The sequence below is a fragment of the Babylonia areolata genome, chromosome 4 (assembly GCF_041734735.1).
Source record: "Babylonia areolata isolate BAREFJ2019XMU chromosome 4, ASM4173473v1, whole genome shotgun sequence".
In the NCBI taxonomy this organism is placed as follows: Eukaryota; Metazoa; Mollusca; class Gastropoda; order Neogastropoda; family Buccinidae; genus Babylonia; species Babylonia areolata.
Genome location: NC_134879.1, coordinates 6938072 through 6962778, shown reverse-complemented (window position 1 = coordinate 6962778; position 24707 = coordinate 6938072). Strand labels below are relative to the sequence as shown.

General features: G+C 39.0%; 1 protein-coding gene across 3 annotated transcripts in view; it reads left to right on the top strand.

Annotated features, from left to right (window-relative positions):
- The first annotated feature begins 1431 nt into the window (after positions 1-1431).
- The window catches only part of LOC143280810 (uncharacterized), a 231135-nt gene continuing 207859 nt past the window's right edge, over positions 1432-24707 (top strand). For 2 of the 3 annotated variants that reach the window (XM_076585503.1, XM_076585501.1), the window contains exons 1-10: positions 1432-1568; positions 2169-2382; positions 3688-3940; positions 4725-4821; positions 5476-5652; positions 5992-6124; positions 11690-11854; positions 12846-12991; positions 13954-14130; positions 15255-15295. In XM_076585503.1, coding sequence (XP_076441618.1) covers positions 2218-2382; positions 3688-3940; positions 4725-4821; positions 5476-5652; positions 5992-6124; positions 11690-11854; positions 12846-12991; positions 13954-14130; positions 15255-15295 — 1354 coding nt within the window. In that variant the 5' untranslated portion in view covers positions 1432-1568; positions 2169-2217. Of the gene's footprint in view, positions 1573-2168; positions 2383-3687; positions 3941-4724; positions 4822-5475; positions 5653-5991; positions 6125-11689; positions 11855-12845; positions 12992-13953; positions 14131-15254; positions 15296-24707 lie in introns of all 3 variants that reach the window. The other variant, XM_076585502.1, reaches the window with a different exon arrangement.

The following is a 24707-nucleotide window of genomic DNA, read 5'->3' as shown; positions in this document are numbered from 1 at the left end:
CAGCCATAATGTGGTCAAATCCAAGTGAGGCAAGAACGGATTAACAAAGTGAAGCCACTTGTTCATCTTTAGTGTTTTGCTTTTCAATCATATTATTATAACAATGTCTTATATATGAATTATCGTATGACTCGTTATATGTATCCAAAACGAAATATGACAGATAATTTCATGCTCACAGGAAATCATCTCAGTTCACGAAGTACCGGAAGGTTCGATGCTGTATTGTGTACACCCAGCAGTCGTTTGCAGAATTTGATGTGAAGATTTTCATGAGGAAATGTTGTTGTTAAGCATTTTTCTAGAAGCTCATCTTGTGAGAACAGAGTGTTTGTGTCTCTTTGTTTTACGGCATTGGGAAACCACAACTCTGCCCCTAATGAAATGATAGGGGTTATCAAAGAGTCAAAGAAGTTCGGCATTGTTTTTACGTTTATGCTTTTGCCTCGAATTGAGCGCCTTAGAGAATGGACCGCTTTTATCACTTTGTTTAGTAAGATGACCCTGGGCAAATTCAAAACTTCCACTTTTGTGGAAGATTATTCCAAGACACTTCGCATCAGACTTGATTTCGTGGATATCCAACATGGACAGCAGACCTTATTGATCGGTTATGTTTATATCTTCTCCAATCTTGAAAAAGTGTGGAAGCACAAGATCATGCTTGGAGAATATTACTACCTTTGTCCTGTCCCTGTTTACTTTTAACCCCCATTGATTGCAGTAGTCGTTTAATCTGTTCTATTTTGTTTGTAATCCATTCTTAGTTGTTGACAGAATAACAATATCATCAGCATATAGTAAGCATGGTACTTGTGATGGGCTTGACTCGTCGATTTTTGGAGAGTCTGGATCTTGTACATAGTTAATGATATCATTTATACAAATATTGAAAAGTGGAGGACTGAGTGTATTACCTTGTAGGACTCCCCTTTTAAAGGGGATTTCTCGAGAAAGGCTATGAATTGTTTGCGTATATATCATAGCATTATCATACATAGCCTTTGTGATATTAAAGCAATGCCCTACTATTCCTGGTTTTTTGTTGTTGTAATTTTAACAGTAATCCATCATGCCACACAGTATCAAATGCTTTTCGGAAGTCAATGGAGCAGCTGCGTAATCTGTGTGTGTCGTGTGTGTGTCTGTATATGTGTAAGTGTGTTATCTTATTTGCGACGGCACAGTACAGCCCTTCAATGACTCTACGCTGGGTCGTAAAAGTTACGTCACAACTCCTCACTCACTCCTCAAAACAGCACCAGAGCAGAGGGGTGACAAACCGTGCAGTGAGGGCTGCATGAGTTGTCGCCGGGCGACAATACATACCGCAACAGGGTGGGGACCGGACACGGGAGCAGAACAGCAGCAACTCGATGAATAAACCACTGACACCTTACTGCGTGTCTTACACTTATGTTCCTTATCACTGCTCACTGGCAGGCATTTAAACTGCTGTCCACAGACGGCGGGTTGACAGTTGTTGAGGATTTTTTATGAGATAGGACAGAGGATTGGAAACATGTAAATTTTTTACAGTGCGGAAGATAGGAGCAGAGTTGTACTTGGTAGGTAGGTTAAGTGTGTAGGAATAGCGTACGGTTTGTTTATTTGTTTGTTTGTTTTTGTGTGTGTTTTTTTAGAAAACAAGAACAACATACTCTGTACATCCAAGGTATCATCCGAAAGTTCAGCAGCCAGACTACCATTCAAAGCAGTTTAAAAAAATCCCGATCCGTTGCCTACGTGAATGGCACCCGTTACCCTCGCTTCCTACAACTTTATCCACACAGCGCCATAACATCCAACGTTACTGTACTTGTCTGACGTTGGTATTAACAGTTTTTATCGCGCCTTGTCTGGTTTGCAGAACAGAATAAAACCAGCCTAAACTGGATTTGTATAAGTGAACAATCTTTCAATTGTTCTTGTGGAATATCTTCCATTTTTCATTCTGTCTGCGGAATATCTGTATACGTAGCGTATACGTGCCGGGGAAAAAGGAGGAAAAAAAGAAGAGAAAAGAGAACAGATGCCACTAGCTGAAATTTTTTTTTTAGCTTAAACTATTCATTTGTTTTATGTTATGTTATGTTATGTTATGTTATGTTATGTTATGTTATGTTATGTATTTGTATGTTATTTTATTTTATTTCATTTTATTTTAGTTACCGTCCACTGTGCTTCGCATCAGACTTGATTTGGTGGATATCCAACATGGCCAGCAGACAACGGAAGAAGTTCTGTCCCCTGGTGATGACGTCACTGTGGCTGCTCGTCGCAATGGTGAATGATGTCTGTGGCGACAATAGCAGCTTCAACGGAGGCACCATCAGCTTTTATTTTCTGGACATGGGAGGAAACGGGAGGCAGACATACAGGGTAGGCCCGCGTTAATTTTGTTATGATAATAAACCCCGTGTTAGATTTTTGACTCATTTGTGTAAACAAAGTGAGTCTATATTATACCCCGCTGTTCGGTTGTCTGTTCCTGTGTCCCGCGGGCGCGCGCGCGTGTGTACAAATGTGAATTTTAAGAAAAGAAAGAAAGAAAGAAAAAAAAGAAAAGAAAAAAAAGGGAGGCAGAACAAAAGACAAACAAACAATAAACAGTTTAAAGTAATCTGCGAAATGAACGATGGATTAAATAATTACGGTGAGATTTCTAATGCCGAAGTGGAATGGGACAGAAGGGTTAATATTTTGCATTAATCATCAGCAAAAAAGATATTTTAAAATTCCGGACATTCATGCTGATTTGTAAGTCATTGACTACAATGTCATTCAATGTGTGCATTGAATTTTTAGCAATAATGAAAATACATGTTAGTTTTGTAATATGTGAAATCCCATGTTAGTTTCTTAATTGCATGAAATTACACGTATTTTATGTGATGTCAAATCCCATGTAAGTTTTTGTTGAAAAATGTACACTTTCTACCATCACTCCATTTCGCCTATCTCCTCTCTTTGTGTCTGTTGTGTTTCTTTATTTGTCTGTTTGTTTGTCTATGTTTATCATCTTCCTCGTAATCATCATCAACATCATCATCATCTCATCATCATCACAAAATTCAAATTAACCATAATAGGATTGTGTTATATTACATTGGGTGGAAATCGGGCGTTCCAAGACCACAAATACACGGAAAGAATATAGGTACCCATACAATAGGAAGTAAGTTAGAAATTGTTTCTTTGTCTTTTCTCTAAACTGACGAGCTGGTCTGATGGGTCAACCATGGAGTGTAAACTCTATCATTTCTATCCAAAATGTTTTGGGACAAACTCTACATCAGAGTATTTTCCAAGCTTTCCAAGAAATACTCCAAAGTACAGATTGATCCAAAAAGCTTGAAATTCTATAAAGAATATCTAGAAACCAGAATAATAATAATGATAATAATAATAATAATAACAGATTGTTATTTACATATGTTTCCTTCCCCTATTCTAAACTTCAAATTTTCAGAAAAATAGTAAATGTTGGCTGAAATTTGAGTCCAAATCCAGAAGATTCTAATATTTGTATTTAAAAAAAAAAAATAAAAAAAATTAAGGTGCCCAAAATGCGCGCGCAACCATACATGTGTGTATGTGTGTGTGTGTGTCTAAGTACGTAGGTATATGCGTGTGTACGTGCGCTCGTGCGTCAGCGTGTTTTTGTGTGCGTGCGCATACGTGCAGGTGTACGTGACAGTGATCACGGGCTGGGTTCTGGGTCACGGACCCTGCGGACCTGGATGTAACGAGGGTGACGTGGACAAACCCACGCACGACCGGCGACTGCACAGGATCAACAGCACGGGAGACCCCACCATCTTTGGCAACTGGAGCACGGAGACAGGCGTCCAAGGCCCCAAGGGTGGAACCGGCTCTTCTGCCTCCAGCACCATCACGATAGCAGACATCACCGATATCGTCAACAGCAACATACAAGGTCTGCTGCATGACTTTTTGTGTGTGTGTGCTCTAATACGATGTTTTTGTGTTGTTTTTTTTCTCTGATACGATGTTTTTGTTCTTCTGGAAAAGGTGGTTGGTACAATATGAAATTATTATTATTATTATTATTATTATTATTGTTGTTGTTGTTTTGTTGTTGTTGTTGTTATAATTATTTGACTTTTGTTAAAACATAGGTATACATGACCGATATTATTTGTTATTCTATTTATTTTTTGGTGTCATATACTGTGCTTTGTCAAACTGGTGCAAATTAGGCGTCTTGGTTTATCATTTATTTATTGGTGAATTAGTGCGTACTGGTTTATCATTTCCGTATTCATTTGTTTATTCAATATTTTACGCTGTAAAACGATGTTTGTTACATATGTCTTCTCAGGTGTGTGACCTCATGACAACCTAACATTGCTAGTTTCTTATGGACAGCTGATGCTGGCACTACGGAAAATGACCATTCGTGTTGCTGTCGGGATAATCGGCATGGGGAGAGTGGGGGAAGTGGTAGTGAACAACAAACAAAAGACGGATATCTTATTTTCGGTTGCTCAGAAGGACGCTTTTCATCATGACCTGCGTCCCTTTTGAATTGCAATGGACTTCTTTTTACAGTAATATTTTTTTATATTTAGATCTAGTTTTTCTAGAATAGACTTAAGATAGGAGACAGGATATGTGCGTGATAGAGAGAGAGGGGAGAAACTGAGACAGAGACTGTATTTTCACGGTGAAGCACCACATTTCTTCTGTTTTTACCTCAGGTCGTGTGGCGGCAGTGAGCACCAACTTGCAGTGGGAACTGGAGATTGCCCACACGGAGTTAGAGATCGACCCAGCTCAGAAATACACAGATATCGTGTGAGTGACAGAAACCCTTATCACGTTGGTTTCGAGAAAATCGTTATACACCTCTAGCCCCCTCTTTTTCTCATTTGATAGTTTTAGCTGAGAAATACAAGACATCTGAAGAACTGTATCTTTTGGAAATGTTGTATTCTTGCATACATGGCTTTTTCAGGTTTTCGTCTTCTTTCATATTCATTTTGCATTGTTCTTTTTGTTTCTGTGGTCCGGAGGCCAATGGAAATAAGATTGTCTTGTCATTTGAAGGTTTGATCTCCAGTGTCAGATCCTTTGCATGAAGGATTTGCATGAAACGTTTGGTCCGACGCATTCTCAAGTCATGGAAAATTTCAACCCCCTGTCAAGATTATACTTGGTAAAATGCACACATTCATGAAAGATACTATACGTTTATACCCCCGCACTTAAGCATGGTTTCATTTTCTGTTTGGGCCCACGTGCATGTGTGTCTATGCATGTAAGAATGTTTGCGTGCATGCATTTATGCGACCGTGCATGTGTTCATGCATGTTGTTTGTGCATGAGTGTGTATGTTTTTTTGTTTTTTTGTGTGTGTGTGTATGTGTGTGTGTGTGTGCGTGTGTGTGAGTGTGTCTGTCTGTCTGTCTGTCTGTGTGTCTGTGCATGTGAGGGGGGTCTGTGTTTCAGATTACACTTCTCGAAGTCAAGGAACTTCGACCTGAATGACCCACAGTCAAGCTTCCAGTCATCGCAAGGCGACGTTGGCAGTGGTTTTCGCCTGCAAACGAAAATTCACCCCGACGTTCGTAGCGACACACACCTACCTAACAGCAGTCCTTTGGTCCTTTATCAGCCAGTATACAGGTTTGTTTTGGAAAGATGAAACCATATGCGTAACAAGTACCCCACTCCTGCTTCTTTTCCTGGCAACTTTGAAAACTATCGCCTCTTAGTCAGAGAGGATTCTGTGACTGTTCAAGAAGCTAGTTATTTCTCACGTTTGCGAAGACTGGATGTTTTCTGTTTTATTGAGTATGTTTGTTTTTGGTTTTTTGAAGAATTCATCTAAAGTTGACAAACCATAAGGAAGTTTGTATACTTTCGTCTTCATATTTGTGAATCAGAAAGTATTTTCTCAGTATTTTCTGTCGATGTTAGGCTACACTACAGGCATTCATTTTTTAATTTTTTTTTCCCATGAAGGGTGTTGTTAGACAACGTGACAGAAATACGATTGACATCAACTGATAAAGATGGCGACCTGGTGGAATGCAGGATGGCAGACAACGTGGAGGTGGAGGGTATTGGTCACATCAGAAATGTGTCAGTTACAAAGGTAAAGCTCCTTCATCCCTGCAAACACACACACACACACACACACACACACACACACGCACACACACATACACACACACACACACACACACACACACTCTCTCTCTCTCTCTCTCTCACACACACACACACGCGCGCGCACGCAGCACGCGCGTACACACACACACACACACACAGAAACATAAAAAGGGTAGATCTCCTGGTCCAGATTGTTTTCCTTCAGATCTTTGGGACGAATTGTACTTTTCAAATCTGTACACCCTCTATTCAGTAAGGTTTTTGATAGTTGCATCTACCCAGAAAGTTGGACAAAAAGTTATTTTCCCACTGTATAAAAAGGGCAGTCGATGTTGTGCGATTGATTAAAGGAGTATTTTCGTGCTAAATGTTGTAAACAAAACATACAAACAGCTATCAGTAAGAGACTATGTCTTTCTGCTATCAAAATAGTATTATTCCTGAAGCCCAAACTGGTTTCCGGAAAGGTTGCAGCACATCAGACAGCATTTTAGATCTGCATGTACGGGTGCAGAAGTAATTAAACAAACAGAGGTCGTTTCTTTTTATGGAAATAAGAAAAAAACATCAATGGAATATAGTTCTAGAAAAAAGAAAAGAGATAAACAAACCGAAAAACAATTAGAGGAGGAAATTGAGTTTTGGAAAAAAATAAATAAGTAAATCACAGGAAGAGTTACAGCAAATTCAGGATTAAAAGGATAGTCTTGTTGATCTTAGAAAAACAAAAGTACAAAGAATATTGATAAGAAATAAAGCTAGATGGGTGGCAGAAGGGAAAAAGTGACAAAATATTTTTGTAATCTTGAGAAAAGGCATTATGTTAGTAAACAGATGTTTAAACTTGTGTCTAAGAATGGAAAAAACTTTAGATAAGACAGAAGACATGTTAAGTTTCAGTTTCAGTAGCTCAAGGAGGCGTCACTGCGTTCGGACAAATCCATATACGCTACACCACATCTGCCAAGCAGATGCCTGACCAGCAGCGTAACCCAACGCGCTTAGTCAGTTCTAAAAAAATGTTAAACGAAACAAAAGAACATGATCAGAATTTATATCAGGAACGTGAAGTAAAAGATATCAAATTAGACGGGTATGTTAGTTTTTCACCTAAATTAATAGAGACTGAAGCAAACGCAATAAAAGGGGCAATAACACTGGGAGAAGCAACACAAGCACTTACGAAAATGAAGAATGGTAAAAGCCCAGGATCAGACGGAATAACAGGGGACTTCTTTTTTTAATTTTTTTAATTTATTTATTTATTTTAAACAGCTTGGTGTTTTAGTTGTACGTACCTCAAACCAAGAATCTGAAAAAAAAAGATGTCAGTTACACAGAGAGAAGGTATTATAATCTGCCTGCCAAAAGGAGATAAAACAAGAGAATATCTTAGAAAATGGCGTCGTATATATATATCACTCTTGAATGTGGCTTACAAAATAGGCTCTTCGTGTATCGCCATTAGGATTAAAACTGTTTTAGATAAACTCATTAATGAAGACCAAACAGGTTTGTTGCAGGACGATACATTGGGGATAATTTAAGGCTTCTTTATATTATTTACTATTTGAAAGAGAAAAATCTCCCAGGACTACTTGCTTCAATAGATTATGAAAAAACATTTGATTCAGTTAGCTAGAAATATATGCATAAAGTTTTAAAACAATTTGGTTTTGGTAATGATATTTGTCGTTGATTAGAAGCATTTTACACCCATATAAAATCTACAGTAATAGTTAACGGAAACGCTTCTGGAAGTATTAAGATTGAACGTGGTTGTAGACAAGGAGATCCAGTCTCACCCTATTCATTTATTTTGAGTGCAGAAATAATGGCCTGTAAAGTCCGTGAGGATAACAATATAAAAGGTATTAGGATTGCAGAGACAGAATGTAAAATAAGCCAGTTCGCTGAGGACACTTCTGACTTTCTAGAAGGTGACAATAAACCTTATGATTGAAGCAATCTCAGGATTGAAATTAAATTATGTAACAACATGTAACGTATGGCTGGGATGTAAATTTAATAGTAGTGTCTACAGAATTTGAAAATGAACTGGAATCCACCACAAAATCAAAATCCTGGGCTGTGGTTTACTAACGACCTACTTAAAATGGCAGAATTAGATTAACAGACGAGTTCAATGAGACAAAAAAGCTATTTAATTTATGGATGAACAGATCTGTTACACCACTAGGAAGAGTAGCTATTCTTAAGTCACTTATATTATCTAAGTTAACATATTTATGGATTATGCTTCCAAATCCACCAGACGACAGTATAAAAAAATTGCAAAAAATGTGTTTTGATTTTGTATGGGACAAAAAAAAAAAGCGATAAAGTTAAAAGATCAATAGCAGCGCATAGTATCCAAAATAGAGCTATAAATATTCCACACATCCCATCATTTATAAAATCCCTGAAACTCATATGGTTGAAAAAAATCTGTAATCAGTCATTTAGTCCAAAATGGAAAAAATATATTGTTAAAAGAATGTCCAGAGGTTGGAATGCTACAGGAATATGGCCCAATAACACTGAAAATTAGAGGGCGAATGTTAAACCTTTTTTGGAAAGAAGTTTTTCACAGTTATTCAGAATATTTTGACACCGTGGATGTACATGATGAGCAAGACATTTTGATGGAACCATTGTTTTTCAATAACAAATTTAAGATTCTGGGCCAAGTTTTGTATTTCGAAGATTGAGTTAGAAGTAATGTCTATTATGTAAAAGACCTTGTGAAAGAAAATGGAATATTTTTTAATTTTCGTGAATTTTAAGATATCGATCATAAACCATTTCCAATTATGGAATACTTTGGTATGATAAACTCAGTTAGAAGCTTCTTAAGAGAAAAGAATATTGTATTAAGTAACAATCAGAATAGAGTGGATTACAATAAAGCTTATAGAATTATGATAAAAGCTCCAAAGAGAACACATTCGTTTTATGATATATTTATTGGGAAGCCAGTACTACCAAATGCTTGTAAAAACTGGAATCATTGTTTTGAAAAACAATTTGAATGGAAGAATATTTTTTGAATACACGAAAGATACAAGAAATAAAATTAAAATGGTTTCAGATTAAGATTAATTATCGTGTCCCTTTGACAAATTTTATGTTGAGGAATATGGGAGTGTTAACAGGCAACAAATGTAATTTTTGTAAAGATAAAAAAGACACAATCCTACACTGTCTATGGGAATGTAATCATGTGCAAGTGTTTTGGACAGAGTTTGTACGATACTTTAAAGAAAAGTGTCCAAACTGTGGTAGATTTGATCTTAACTATGTGTTGGTGCTCTGGGTGCGACAATAAAACAAAAACTGGTGGTTGCTTCTCACATATGTTAATGATAGCCACATTCTATATATACAAATGTAGAATCAATAAAGTAATACTAAATCCAACAATACAAATGTTCATACAAGATCTTAAAAAGGCATACGAAATTGATAAGTATGTTTTTTTTAGAATATCAATGGAATATAACAAATTTGTGCAGAAATGGGCACCATACATATATATATCGTACAAGATTAAGATTTGTATTATGTATAATTAAACCTATATTACTTTGATATGAACTGGGTTTAACAGTACCGGTGGAATCAATGTGTGAACAGATAGTATATTGTCATTACTACAGTTTCTTTGCAATTCGTGTTATAATATCACACAGATCAGTGTTTGAATTGATATTTGCTGTTCTGCCGATGTGATGTTTGATGTGGAATGGTTGATGTTCGGAACGCTATATTGTTGTGCCTTCCTAATGTGAAATATGTAGTTGGTATTAAACCTTTGTCTCAATAAAAATGTTTGGAAAAAAAACAACAACAACAAAACAAAACCAAACAAACAAAACCAAACAAAAACAAAAACAAAACAAAAAAACAAAAACAGAGGTCGTTTCTACTCACTTTTCATTGAATTTTCAAAAGCGTGTGACTGTGTATACAGAATTAAATATCTTTATTACTTTCCAAATGATTACATGGTAAAATGATTCACACATTACGTAGAATGTATGAAAGTGTAAAGGCTGCAATTATCATTTGGGATAAGATTACAGAATATTTTGAAAGCATGTCGGGTGGAAGGCAAGGCTGTGTACTAAGTGCTCTCATTTTCTCTGTATTCGTATCTGATTTACAAGTGGAGTTAATTAACTGTGAGGCACGAGGTATTGATATTCTTGTGGACCCATTTTGGTTTATTTCTTCTGATGTGCGCTGATGACATTGCTGTTGTCTCTTACTCTGTATCGGACAAGACCAAAGTGGTAGTTTTCAAAAATGGTGATTTTACTAACAGAAGTGAAAAATGGATCTTTGATGGCACCGAGCTGAAGGTCAAATCCTATTATAACTATCTTGGAGGAATCTTTTTAGCTTAATTGAAATGGACCATATGTGCAGACGTCCTTTCGAGTAAAGCTTGCGGGGATCGAAAGGTTATAATAAACTGAAAATGCTTCCAGTTGATATGGTAAAAAAAAAAAAAAAAAAAAAAAAAATATATATATATAAATATATATATACAGGAGTAAAGCGCATGCTGTTAGACGATACTGAAATCTGGGAATTTTATAAACATCGAGAGGGTAAAGGTTAAAATATGTAAAATTACACTGAATGTTGGCAGGGATGTGAAAAACAGCGTCGCACTAGGAAAATATGCTAGACTTCTGATTGTTACTGACACTCACTCTCGACCTGTAAAACCACAGATACTCTAAACAATGCTATGACATGTTGCACGTTCATGTCGAAAGAATTGGGCGTCAGAAGTAGCACTTGTATGATGTAAGTACGAATTTGGTTATGCTTGGGCAACGCAAAATCCGGGCGATGTTTGTTTAACTAGGGAATATTTCTTGAGTAGGTTGAGACCGTCAACTTTTTCCTGTGAGGAAGATTACATTGTATGCCACCCGGAGGTCATAAGGGCAAATCATATCACAAGTTTAGACCTCATCACCCACACACGTGCAGTGTGTCTGCTGAGATGTAAACGACTCCCCAGAATCGTATCCCACGTTTTGACCAGTTAAGGCTGATTCACATTGCAAACAATGCGACAGAAATGTAGAAAATCCAGTGCATTTTCTTTTTGTCTGCCCAAAGTATATGGTTTTGAGGATGGAATTGCGACCACTCTGCTACTACCGTTTTCCATTAACGCTTAAAGTACAGTAACTTGTGAAAATTCAAAAGCAACCTTGCTGTTGAAACCGCATTGTATGTAGCAGAAAGCATGCAAATATGATGATAATACTTAAGTACGTTGTGTATTTGCTAAATGTTTATCTATACTTAGATGTCTGTTCATGCATTCATCCTTGTCAATATGGGCCAAAATGCCTGCTAAGACTGAATAAGATTATTCTTATCATAGTTATTCTCTCTCTCTCTCTCTCTCTCTCTCTCTCTCTCTCTCTCACACACACACACACACACACACACACACACACACACAGATGCACTTATACATCCGCATGGTTATGAAGCGCATTCACACGTAACTTGTGCACAGGGTTGTGTGGTGACGGTGACAGCCATGTCCAGTGATGGCTTTCAAGACAGCTCCTGGGGGGTGGTGGCCTTGGTTCTTGAGGACTTCACCCGTAACCCCATCACCATGGGTACCCGTTCCCTCACAGCCTACGATGCCCACGCACTCAGTTCCTCCATTCTCGATGTGAGATGAAAGTGTGTGTGTGTGTGTGTGTGTGTGTGTGTGTGTGTGTGTGTGTGTGTTATGTTACTCTGTTACTTCAAGTAGCCCATCTCGTTGGAAATATCGACCATTGGTATGATATGGATATATACAGCGCCCATCCTCGGTCAGAGACCAAGCTCTAAGCGCTTTACAAACACGGAATCATTTGCATAACAGGCAGCATACATGAGTAGAGCCGACTGACAGCTGCCTTTAGGCGATCATCATTCGTTTCCTGTGTCATTCAGTCAGGTTTCAGTCATCAGACACAGACACACTCACATAGACATGTAATATTTTACGTGTGTGGCCGTTTTGTTAGTTTATCCCGCCATGTAATAATAATAATAATAATAGTATTTATATAGCGCTGAATCTTGTGCAGAGACAAATTTAAGCGCTTGTAGGCAGCCATACACCATTTTCGGGGATTAGCTGGGTATGTTCTCGTTTTCTTAATCCATCGAACACTGACATGGATAACAGTATCTTTAACGTGCGTATTGGATCTTCTGCGTGTTCAGGGGGTTCAGGCACTGGTCTGCACATATGTTGACTTGGGAGATAGGAAAAATCTCAACCGCTAACCCACCAGGTAAGACGGGGGTCAAACTCAGGAAACTCGGGCGAGTAATCAGCGCTCTAACCATTTTACCACCACATCTGCACACAGTTCATGATACAGATGATGACTGATTACGCAACTAATGACATGTTTAGTTCGTGGTCAGTTTGCAAATCAATCGTAACCGTTGACACGTTCATTTCAGGATGTAACTGTTTACTGCATTCATCCATGTATTCAGTTCAAGATACTCGTGTCCTTTGTAACTGTTTACTTTGTTCAGTTCAAGATGTAATTAAATATCAACAATACTGATTGTGTTCAGTTCATGATACAATTTATTGATCACTGAAAACATTGAAGAGTTACATAGCGTCAATAATAGAAACCCATTGACGTGTCCAGTTCATGGTGTGGGTGGTTGCCAACATGACAGTGCCGGAGTTCGTGTCCCCCACGCCGGTCAGCCAACACGTGTACACGGTGTACGCTGGCTCCGTTCTGTCCATCCCATTGGCTGCTAAACCCGATGACAACACTCCGGTCAGCACGTGAGTCATGAGGGTTGACCTAACTTATTTCCTTTCCCATACCTCCTGTGGAAAAGGAGTAAATGTCATCAACACCCATATTTCTATCTGTTCCTCTGTCTGCCTGTTTGTCTACCTTGTTGCACTCGAACGCAGCGCGCTTCCATATTTCTGAAACCATAAATCTCAAACTTGGTACAGTGGTCAATCTTGACGTCGTTTTGGTATGAGGCGAACTAGGAGTTGATCTGTTAATTGATTCAGTTGAGCTAAAGGCGGCGATCATAAGACATGATCACAGAACTCAACACTTTTGAACACAGGCGTCTGACACCTCTGTCGGATGAGCAGTAGAACGCATTAGAGGTCAGTGAGACATCATATTCTCCTGAGGGGTGAAGTAACTTTCTGCCGGTTGCTTATGGAACATACTGTGTTGTGTGGCAGTCGAAAGAGAGTGTCCGATAGTGGACCACGCCATTAAGGGAAATTTCGAAGCGATGCAGCCATGGAACACTCAGTTTCAATTTCAGTTTCAAGGAGGTGTCAGAGCGTGCAGACAGATCCATATACGCTACAACACATTTGCTGAAACAAAACGCAAATGGAACGCTCTCATGACTTGATTAATCACGAAGATTATTGAGCATGTTGAGACTGTTTTGTGTATGTCGATTAACTGTACATGATTGTTGAACATGTTATGATTGTTAATTATTTACTTTTCAAATGTTGTGGTAAATATTTATCAGTCACTACGGTACGTTGTGATTTAGCAAACTTAAGTACCGAACATACTGTCAAAGCATCGTTTACAGCGTGTGGTTTCCTATCAACCTGTTGTTCAGTAATCGCAGTTTTTCCCCGTTCTGCATACTATTGTTACACAAGAACATTAATGGCTGGCACACACACACACACACACACACACACACACACACACACAATGGGATTTTTTTTTGTTTGATCGAACTAATCAACAGGCAAGTCACAGCCTTCCACGTGATTTCCATCCCCCAACACTTCCTCACGGCCCCCACCCCTCATCCTGACCCCCAGCGCTTGACAGAGCGCGTGGTGACCTCCCGGCTGGAATGGAGGACCAGGGACAGGGACAAAGGAGACTACATCATCCAAGTCGTCGCCCTGGATTCGGATGGGTAAGTGTGGCATTGTTAAAAGCGCTTTTTAATTATTTTCTTTGTATGTTTGATTAATTAAGTCTCTGGCTGTCAGTATGTATCTGGTGACGAATAGAGTTGTCTTCTCTAGGTCTTCCTGGCTACCTCAGAGCTTGGTCCTCACTGGAGCTGTATCTGGCCATATCACCCGTCATTCTTCTTAATGAAGAGGGCATCTCTGAAGAACATGGTCAGTTTTCAAGTCTTCTTGACCACAAGGGCAGGCTTATGCTGCTATCTGAACAAATGGTGGTGGTCGTTTTTTTTTCTACCTTTGGCTTCAGGAGAGATACTCCTCTTATGACGCTTAAATCTGCTTGGTCTTTCTTGACTCCAGCGTTTGTCAGCTCATCCGACTCCACAGTGGGCTGGGATCCAGTGGAGGATTGCTTTTCTGGATGCTGTGACCTGTTTCAGGCTTTTGTCAGGTCGGGGAGCTCGTCATTCTTCAGGGCCTAGAGTACAGAGAGGGCATCTGAGAGGAAGACCACTTGATGGCATAAGTATCTGGAGCCCTGAACCACAGAAGCGGTTTACATGAGTGCTTCTATCTCTCCAATGTAAGTTGCACAGTGCATACCTTTGGCGACATTTGCAGTAACTGTCTTTTCTCCAGAGAACTTATCATGGATGCCAGCAACTCCATTTGCCAGAGCACTGATGGGTAACTCGTCAGTGTAGACATGGATACATGCTTCACGTGGGCGTCTTTCTTTTATCACAGCCAGTGTGAGAGCTGTCGAGCCGTGGCAGCCTGCCTGTTCCCTGAAGTGATGTATGAGACAGAGGTACACACTGTCGGACTGCTCTGATGCCCACGGGTCTGACATGCGCAAGGGAAGCAGTGGCTTTGTTTCCTTCCGGAGGACTTCTAATATTGTCGGATGAGTCTCTTGCTGAGGACAAAGCTACTCCGCATCAGCCGGTTCTTTGTAAAACTGTTTATTGTCTGTATCATGGGGTCCCAAACTGAGACATCAAAGAAACAGATAATGTGTGTGTGTGTGTGTGTGTGTGTGTGTGTGTGTGTGTGTGTGTGTGTGTGTATCTCTGTGTGTATGAGTGTGTGTGTGTGTGTGTGTGTGTGTGTGTGTGTGTTTCAGCTTTGACAGCCAAGACAGAAACTACAAGATTCACGTCAGTGGTAAGCCCCAATGTTTCCATTTTTAGATCTGCTATGATTTATTACATTTAGAACAATATGAAACAAAAAAAGATGAAAATCAATCAAAATTATCAGGTCACCCTTATTTGTGGCGAGGGTGATTACACAAATAAATAAACAGCTTCAGTAACAGCAACAGCAGCAATAACAACAACAACAAACAAACAAAACAACGAAGCATATACATGATGTCGGATGACTACTTTTGGTATTAACCGAAACAAACACTACAACAGCATCGAAACCGGCAAGAAAAAGAGGATATTTTAACTTGCGTGGAAACATTGCAGATTTCTTATCCTGACGTTTCTCAGTCGTTACAATCTGTGATGGGTTCAGAATTTCAGTGATCTGCTTCATCTGGGAAGTATTCATGTAACAGAACTTCTCCGACTCCCGATCTCTCTCTCCCATGCATTATTATTCTTCTATTCGTAATTTATTAATTATTAATTGGCATACTCTCTCCTCCACCCCCCCCCCCCCTCTCTCTCTCTCAAGCACACAGACGAACGCAACCACCCACCCACACACGCACGCCCACACACCACACGCCCACGCACAGTCACCTTTTGGCATTTTCTGTCTTTCTTTCTTCTTTTTCCTTGAGTAGAAAGATGTAAAATCACAAACATACTGACGAGCATGCTTTTATGTAATGATATCTACGTGCCACAGCCTACATACAAGATACAGTAATACTTTATTATCTCTAAACAGAAATTGTAGACACATTTGCTGACACAAAGGAAGACATATCAATCATTTAGAACAGTGCAAGCAACTTCCTGTCAACTTAATGACATTAATCAACAATTTAAAAAGAAAACCAGTACAGTGATAGGTTACTTGTAGCCCAGGTCACGCTACAGGAACACGCCGATCAAATTACGCAACGGGGATCCAGCAATTCAGTATTTGCTATTTATTTAATTTAACATATTTTCACTAATATATCACATGTAGAACAAAAAACAGAGATGAAGATCAATAATTATTGCCCCGATTTGTGGCAAGGATAATTGCACAGACAGATAAACAACTACAACAGTAACAGCAGCAGCAGCAGCAGTAACAACAAAGAACAAAACAAAACAATGAAGCATTTTCATGTCGGATGACAGCTTTTGGCATTAACCGAAAAAACAAACACCTCAAAAGCAGTGTGTGTGTGTGTGTGTGTGTGTGTGTGTGTGTGTGCGTGTGTGTGTGGAAGCGAATGCGCGAATGTTGTCAGTACAACTGGGTGTTTACCTTATAAAGTTAATGATGGTGATGATGATTTTGTATGTGTGTGTGTGTGTGTGTGATGCAGAAGTGAAGCTACACGAAGAAGAAAACAATACAAAAGATGATATTGTCATATATACAGATGGTTCAGTTTCCAAAGACCAGTCCGGTTGAGGATGTACTGCAAAGCAAAATGAAAAAAAAAAGAGAAAAAGTAGGGAAGAGAATGTCACGTAGAGGTACATGCCGTACTCAACTTAACCGTTTTATAGACTTCTGTTATGGCAATATTGATAACGCATACAATTGTCTCTGCAGAGCACTCTTAGGACGTTCAGATCACAATGCGATACATCTTCTGCCAAAATGTAAACAAAAGGTAAAACCTGAGAAACCGCTCACATACTGCAAACTGTGGACACCCGATCGTGTTGAAGAAACAAAACAACAAAACAAGTACGGGTGTACCCTAATAATAAACCCTGGGTCACCAAAAGGGTTAAAATACATTTTAACCAAATGAAATGGGCTTTCCGGCAGGGTAAACAGGATGAATACAGGGACAAGAAAAAGAACCTCAGGCGACAGGCAAGGCTAGCTAACTTACAGTACAGTACAAAAACAAAGTGGAAGAAAAGATTAAATCAGGGAAGCTTGGAATGGTCTTAAAACTACGATGGGTCAGAACGTAAGAAGGCAGAATGTTAACTCAGTAGATCCACTTGCTGCCGCTAACGAGTTCAACCAGGTTTATGGACCTTTTGATGTGAGGGATTCTAGCTATCATTGTGAGGTTTTGTCAGTCGACTGCACCAGAACAGTTTGAAATAAAAGATAATGATGTTGTGGGGATCTTCTGTAGACTGAACTCGCACATAAGTCCAGGTCCTGATGGTTTAAAAAGCCGAGTGTTGAAATCTTGTGCGTATGAGCGTGGGGGCATCTCCACTTTAATCTTCTAGTACCACTTGAACTGCCATTGTACACCTCGATCATAGAAAACATCGATAATTATTCCAATGCCTAAAGAGTCAAACTCAGCCAACTGAATATTTTCACCCCGTTGCTTTAACATCCATAGCTCCAAAGTGCATGGAAAAATTAGTTCGCCAGCGTTTGCTGAATGATATAACTAGTCTTTTAAATCCTTTCCAGTTCGCCAATAAAACTAAAAGGTGCGTTGAAGATGATCTCTCAGCACTTCAAGATTCAAAGGCCTACGTTAGGATTCTGTTTGAAGGTTTCTCAAGCACTATTGATACCACTGAACCCCATGTACTTCTCCAACGCTTGATAGGAATGAATGTAAATTCTGGTGTTTTCTCTGATTTATGATATTTCAAAGGACATACCGCAGCGTGTTACTGCCAATGGTTGCCTGTCTGCTGAGATCGTGCTCAACACAGGGGCTCCACAGGGGTGGTCCTGTCTCTCACACTATTTTCCATGTACACTGATAATATTTTTACTTTTTTTTTTTAATTTGCAGACGATCTTGCTCTGGTGGGACTTTACATATTTTACTCAGATTTCAATTCTTAATGGATGGTGTAAAGACAGCTATTTAGAAAGGAAACGCAAAAGTGGTAGTAGATGGAAGAAAGACGGATAACGGTTTTTGTTCCTGTAACATTAAACAGTGATAATGTGGAATTTGTGTCATGTTTTAAATATAGAATATTTAGTTAAACAGTAGCTGACAACAAGCTTTCTTTTGTTGAGCACATAGATACGATTGTCAAAAAGGCTCAACATTTGTACCTGCTGAGGAAGCTTGGATCATTTAATGTTAGTCAAGAGATACTGCAAAGTGTATATGTAAGTCTTATTTAAAGCATTTTAACTTCTGATATTGTTCTTTCTTGCATTTGAATACTTTCTACAAGTTTTAAAAAAAATCACAGATTTAAAAAAAAAAACAACAACAAACAAACACACAAAAAAAAAACAACAACAAAAAACAGAATGTCTTTTTTTTCTTTTCAAAGTTTGTGTGCCTGAGGAGTGGAAATGGAGAAATGGGCTCATGAAAAAACAACAACACATATTTGTGTACCTGTGACTATATGAAGAAGGCACAGGAAAATTCGTATTTTCTCTCTGCACTACTCAATCGAAGGCAAGTATGGCAAGTGGGGCAGTGACGTCATGCAATATAGATTATTCAACCAAATGGAAAAACCTACATATTTGTCTGACTGAAACTTTAAAACAAGAATTTTCCTGAACATGTATGTGGTGTCAGACGATTAAGAATTAAGTAAACTTTAGATTTCGATATGACACAATTATTAGTCTCTATGGCCTGGAAGCGCAAATCCACTGAAGTAACGCCTGAAGTGATGTGTTTGTATGCAGCATTACCAACTACTCCAGCGTCTTGACAAGGATGGAGATCGTGTGTGAAAGTAGTTGAGAGAGTGCGTGCGTGTGTATGTATGTGTGTGCGTGTGTGCGCGCGCGCAAGTGCATATGTGTGCGCGTTTGTGTGTTTTGTGCATGCTCGCATGTGCACGTGTGCATATGTGCCCGTGTGTATATGTGTGTGTGTATGTGTCCCCACGTGTACGTGTGCTGTATACGAACGTTTCTGTGTATATGTTTGTGTATGTGAGTGGTATTAAAGTGTGTGTGTGTGTGTGTGTGCGCGCGCGCTTGCGCACGCACGCATTTTCCCTAAAATGTGAAAAACATAGTGAGTGCGCAAGCACACACACACAAACACACACTCTTAGGGCCGTGGACAAATTCGCACGCTTCCGAACACAAGAAAATATTGCATTGTTCGGAGAATAAATGCGCATTTGATCCGCTAGTCCCAAATTGTCGAAAGAAATGAACCTGCCCAGAGTGACTGCCTAAAATATTTCACCAGAATTTGCTTTTGGCATTTTTGACTCACTTGTGTAAACAAAGTGAGTCTATGTTTTAACCCGGTGTTCGGTTGTCAGTGTGTGTGTGTGTGTGTGTCCGTGGTAAACTTGAACATTGCCATTTTCTTTGCAAATACTTTGTCAGTTGACACTAAATTTGGCATAAAAATAGGAAAAAATCAGTGCTTTCCAGTCATCTTGTTTAAAACAATATTGCACCTCTAGGATGGGCACAAAAAGATATAAAAAGAAGCCAAATTATATGCAAACTGGATTTACAGTTATATATATTTTTTTTATTCTCTAAACTTGGCACTTTGATCTGATATTCTGACAACAACAAGAGCAGTCATTTTTATCATTTTTTGTTCAAACAGGAACTTCTTTTGTTAAGCATGGAAGTTATATTTCTGGTGCATGTCTTTGCTGCAGATAGTAGAAAAGGGAAATTAATCTGTATATTCAGTGCTAGGGGGATTGATTTACTTTAAACTGATCTTTCTCATCTTAAACATTACATTTTGAAATTATACTCAATACATAAAAAACTTGTGTTTTACTCTCAGTGTACATGGCTTTCACTATGTTCATTCGCCCAAGTGGTCTTTTTCGGAAAATACTAAAATCAATACTACAAGTGGACTTATAGATCTATTGGCTGAGCCCTGAAGGCCATGGGCAAAAATCAGTTGCGTACACATATTTATACATATTCAAAACGCGTGCTCATATTCCTCGCGAACGCGAAGGTCGCCATTTTGTTTCAAGTTGTTGACCTGCCCGTTCAATCCTATATTCAATCGACAATACACGATAACATGAAATGGAAAGTTGGAGAAGGAGACCGTTAAACATTTATTCAAAGAAAGATTTGTGAACGCCTCATCACTTACTGGATTATGCCCCAAACTGCATAAAAATATCAACAAAATCAGTCGGAATTCACTGTTAAAATAATAAACCATGAGAGTTAATACCCTTGATGAAACGTAAAAATTTCCAGTCTTGACTTTTATCAAAATTACGCCCTTTTCACTTCATACGACGTTTAGAAGTACTTGTACTTGGCTCTACATGTTATTAGTTTAACAAAATACTCAATTTTCATATCAACTTTAAAAGTATAAAACTATAATGAGCATAAAAGGGAAATTGAATCCACCCTGTCGTACATTCCCGGCGGATGTAACTAAGCATGTACATCTATCTAGATCCAGAGAAAACGGCTAAATGTTGCAGTGTGATTGCGGCGATAACCACGCCTCCTTTACCGCGGACTTAAAAATAATTTTTAATTGCCCTTAAAGATTTTTTGGATGCCCAAGATACACCAGAATAATATGATTTAAACAGCGTTCTCACTGCGAACACCGCAATCGATTTATCGCCCTTTAAAATTTTTGAACGTCAGTTAAGGAGCCACGATAGTGTATTGGGTAAGACAGTTTCTTCTCACCCGAACACGCGGGGTTCGAATCTGCCGTCAGGACTTCTTTTTTTTTTATAACCCAAAGCTTTATAATAACAAATACAGAACACATTTTAACGATTAGATTTTTTTTAAGTGTATCACAAGTGAGTCTTGAAGGCCTTGCCTCTCTTGTTGTTACAAGTTAGTAAAGCCAGAAAGTCGCGACAAACATGAAGTTTGAAACCAAGACAGATCTAAATAATGATTTTAAAACAATGAAATAAAGATGGATGTGGGCTGTTGAAGATAGAATCGTTTCGTTTACAAAACACAACTTCGGTTCGAAAAACACTGGTATCAGATGGTGAAAAAAACCAACAACAAACAAACAAAAACAAACAGATTTATATCAGTACTGTTAACTCCCCACTCCCTTCTCTTTGTTACTTTTGATTTTGTTGTTGTTCAGCATGATTCGCGCATAAACCATGGCTTTGGTTGTTAGCAGAGGCAAAAGAAAAGCATGGAACACATGGACTGTGTAAGCAAACTACTGCTTTCCTGATGATAATGGATAACCAGACTAAGTCGCTGAGTACATCGTTGAGCAGTTTATTGCCCTGTTGTTTGATTGAGCAATCTGCGTGTCGTCAGCATGGTCAGACAGCCTCTCCTCCCTAAAGAAAAGAAAACACACAAAGAGAACAGCTTATCCGAGAGAGTGCTTTCATCTGGAGGTAGAACAGTGGGGATTGCTAAAAGGAGAGGGAAAAACATGGCGACCTTTGTGGACCATTCTACAAAAGCTCAAGAAACTTGATGTGAATTGATTCACTGCTCCTGCACAGTGGTGTGCAGAGAAAGGTGCAAATGCTGCAAGCCCAACTTAAAGTGCACATCCTTGTGTACATACCGCAGGGACTGTTACAAAGACTAAACATTGCCCAGTTGGAAAGAGACAACCCAACCAGTCGAGAAGGGTTTTTCTGTAACTTTGTGATACCAGCATGATGTTCTAGTTTTTCAGTCAAGCTGATACTATCAAAATTGTTTATTTGGTTTTACAAAGTGTACAGTATGTACTTTGTGACTCTTATAACCACACATCCGATGACATGCATGTGGGATTTTCATCTCAAGAAACCGTCCCCCACCCCTACCCCCAAACTCTCATTACCCCTCCTTTTCCATTGTCCTTTGATGTCTCGTGAGAGTGATGAATAAATCAACGCCCACACCCCCCCCCTCCCTCCGACCCTTCCCCTCTCCACATCACACTTATTCAGAGCCATACGTCTCTGCTACAAATCTCCATTACAATTTTTTGTGATGTGGCCTGGTGTCCGAATGGTAGATGCAAGCATGCAGCAACTGGTCTGGTGCTGTGATTGGATTGGACTGGTCTCCTTTTGAACTTTTGTTATGAGATTGTGCCAGCCAGTCATATATATGATCATGTTAAGTATGTTGTTGAATCAGTCGTTTATAGTCACAATCAGTTACTAGAGCACTATCTGGAAGAACAGGACCTTCCTTGGCTGATGGGTAAAAGCAGATGTACATGTTTCTAAACTTCTGAGGACTGTCAATTCAACATTCATTTTTTTGTGCTTTTTAGTATCACAGCAAAATATGATTTGAAACGAGAACGGTCTTACTGTATTTCCCACATTATAAAATATCTTTCGGAAGTTACAATAACATGATTATACGCAGTTACCACGACCTAATGAAATATGTGTTGTTGTTCAGGATTTAGAAATATCTTCCAGGCCTAATTATGGATTTTCTGGTCAAGGCCATCACATCTTGCTGTGACCTTATTACAGATTTAATGAATCACCTGAAGTGCAGCTGACAGACTTTAAACAACACAAATCAATTACATTCCAGATAATCAGAGTGTTTATGAATATAGCTAATACAGATCTAGTGTAGCAAAGTATTTTTGTGAATGGTCGCAAGTAGTGCGGTAAACACACTGTTTAGAACAGTGTTCAACGTAATGAAGTCAGCGCGTATAGTGACCTAATTTCAAGACTAAATCTAGCCATTTGAAGAAAGTTTTGGTTGGTCTATGTGCCTCAAAATGTTCAGTTAGCATCACAGTACATGCGTGCAATACATATTTTCATTCAGTTGTCTCTGGCTACAAATTTTATATTTGTCTTCAAAACATTTTAAGTTAAAGGGTTTGCCGGTCAAGGTCATCTCGTGTTACATGTTTAGTGCTAAATCTATCAAGTGTCTGAAATGAATAATATACATTACACAACAACACTCTGATTGTTTGAAAATCTAAAGTGATGCTCAAACGAAAGACAACATTCGGATCTGCAGTTACAGTGGCGCGGCCGGTAAGTGAGGGGTAACCTACTTTCATAGCTATTTGTAGCCAAACGAGGAAATTGTCAAGATGCCTGTTGCCTAAATATGTTCAGATAGAGTCACACTTCATGTGTGCAACACGTCATGCTTTCACTTCACAAGCGAACTGTCGGAATTCGTTGAGAATTACTGCGAGCCGCTTAGTAGATGATGTTTTCGAAGACGCCATATTTGTTTACTTCACGTTGCGTCGATTATGAACACATAGGTGCTTCGATGAATTTTTTTGAGTCACACACACTGCAGAATGAAACACAATCAATGAAAATATTCCACAGAAAGCCTGAACATTCAATAAAAGTATAATTTTTTCTAACTTTGGGTCGGAAACTTGGATAAATTCGAAGAATCGATGGGACCCGGCTAAAGTCGCAACTCGCGTAGCATAGCCAGTAAAACCATTGAAAACCAACTGCTTCCATACGCTGTCTTGATTTAGAAGGTCTGGGGGTGACGATCAATGTCTGTTCACTGCTCATTTCCATATATTACTTCATAGATCGAAATTTCCCCGTCTTCATCGCTTTCAGCATGCAACTGAAATAGGGCAAAAGAGTGCAGTGTTTTTCTGCATGGTTTTGACAGGCATGCACCCGAAAACACTGAAAATACTACAGTTCCAGGGTGTTTTGTGCTAAGATACTTACCGACAGCAAAGATAAGACTTCGAAGATGCGATATTTATAAAAATCCGGATCTTGATGATTTTGACCCTAACCACTTGTTTTTGCGTACAGCTGAGAATCGCTGTTTCCGACTTTATATGTATGAGAGAGAGAGATGGGGAATGTGGATGCGTGTGAGTCTATGTGTTTGTGTGTGTGATAAGACTAATGTGTTTTTACGTGTAGTGTTGGGCCTGTTTCTTTGTGGCTTACCTGACTAATACTGCAAATTGTTGCATATATATTGTGCCTGTGTGTGTCTGTCTGTTTTGATGGGATACCGATCTTGAAAACTGTCTGTCAATGCTACGCGACCTAGGAATACAGATCGATATGATGGTATCCTTCAGAAAACAAACGGTATTTCAATCTTAGAGGCAATGGTAACCTCTTCTGGCTATGTCAATCACTCGTACTCAGTGTTATCGACTACGGGCTAGGGCTAACAACACCCTCCCAAAGCAGCCTCCTAATATTAGAAAGAATTCAAAATGAAGCTATGAGGCTGATCCTTGGAACTACGAGAGACACTTCAACGGAGACCATAAAATTATTATACCTGCTTGACCTTAGAACAGGTTTAGGCCTGCTTCAGAGCATTAGAAAACCCTCAAACCCCATTTGCATGATGCAGTCAAGGAACCAAAAGACAGCCGTCTAGGACGCAGAAGATCATGAATGGGACAAGTAGAAAGCACAATCCAGCTTGTATGCCAGCTACAAGACCTGACAGAAGCAAAAGAGTGGGAGGAAAGTCCCAGAAAACCACAAATATTTCTTCAACATAATCATTTCACCCACTCTGGGAAGACATTGTCGGGAAT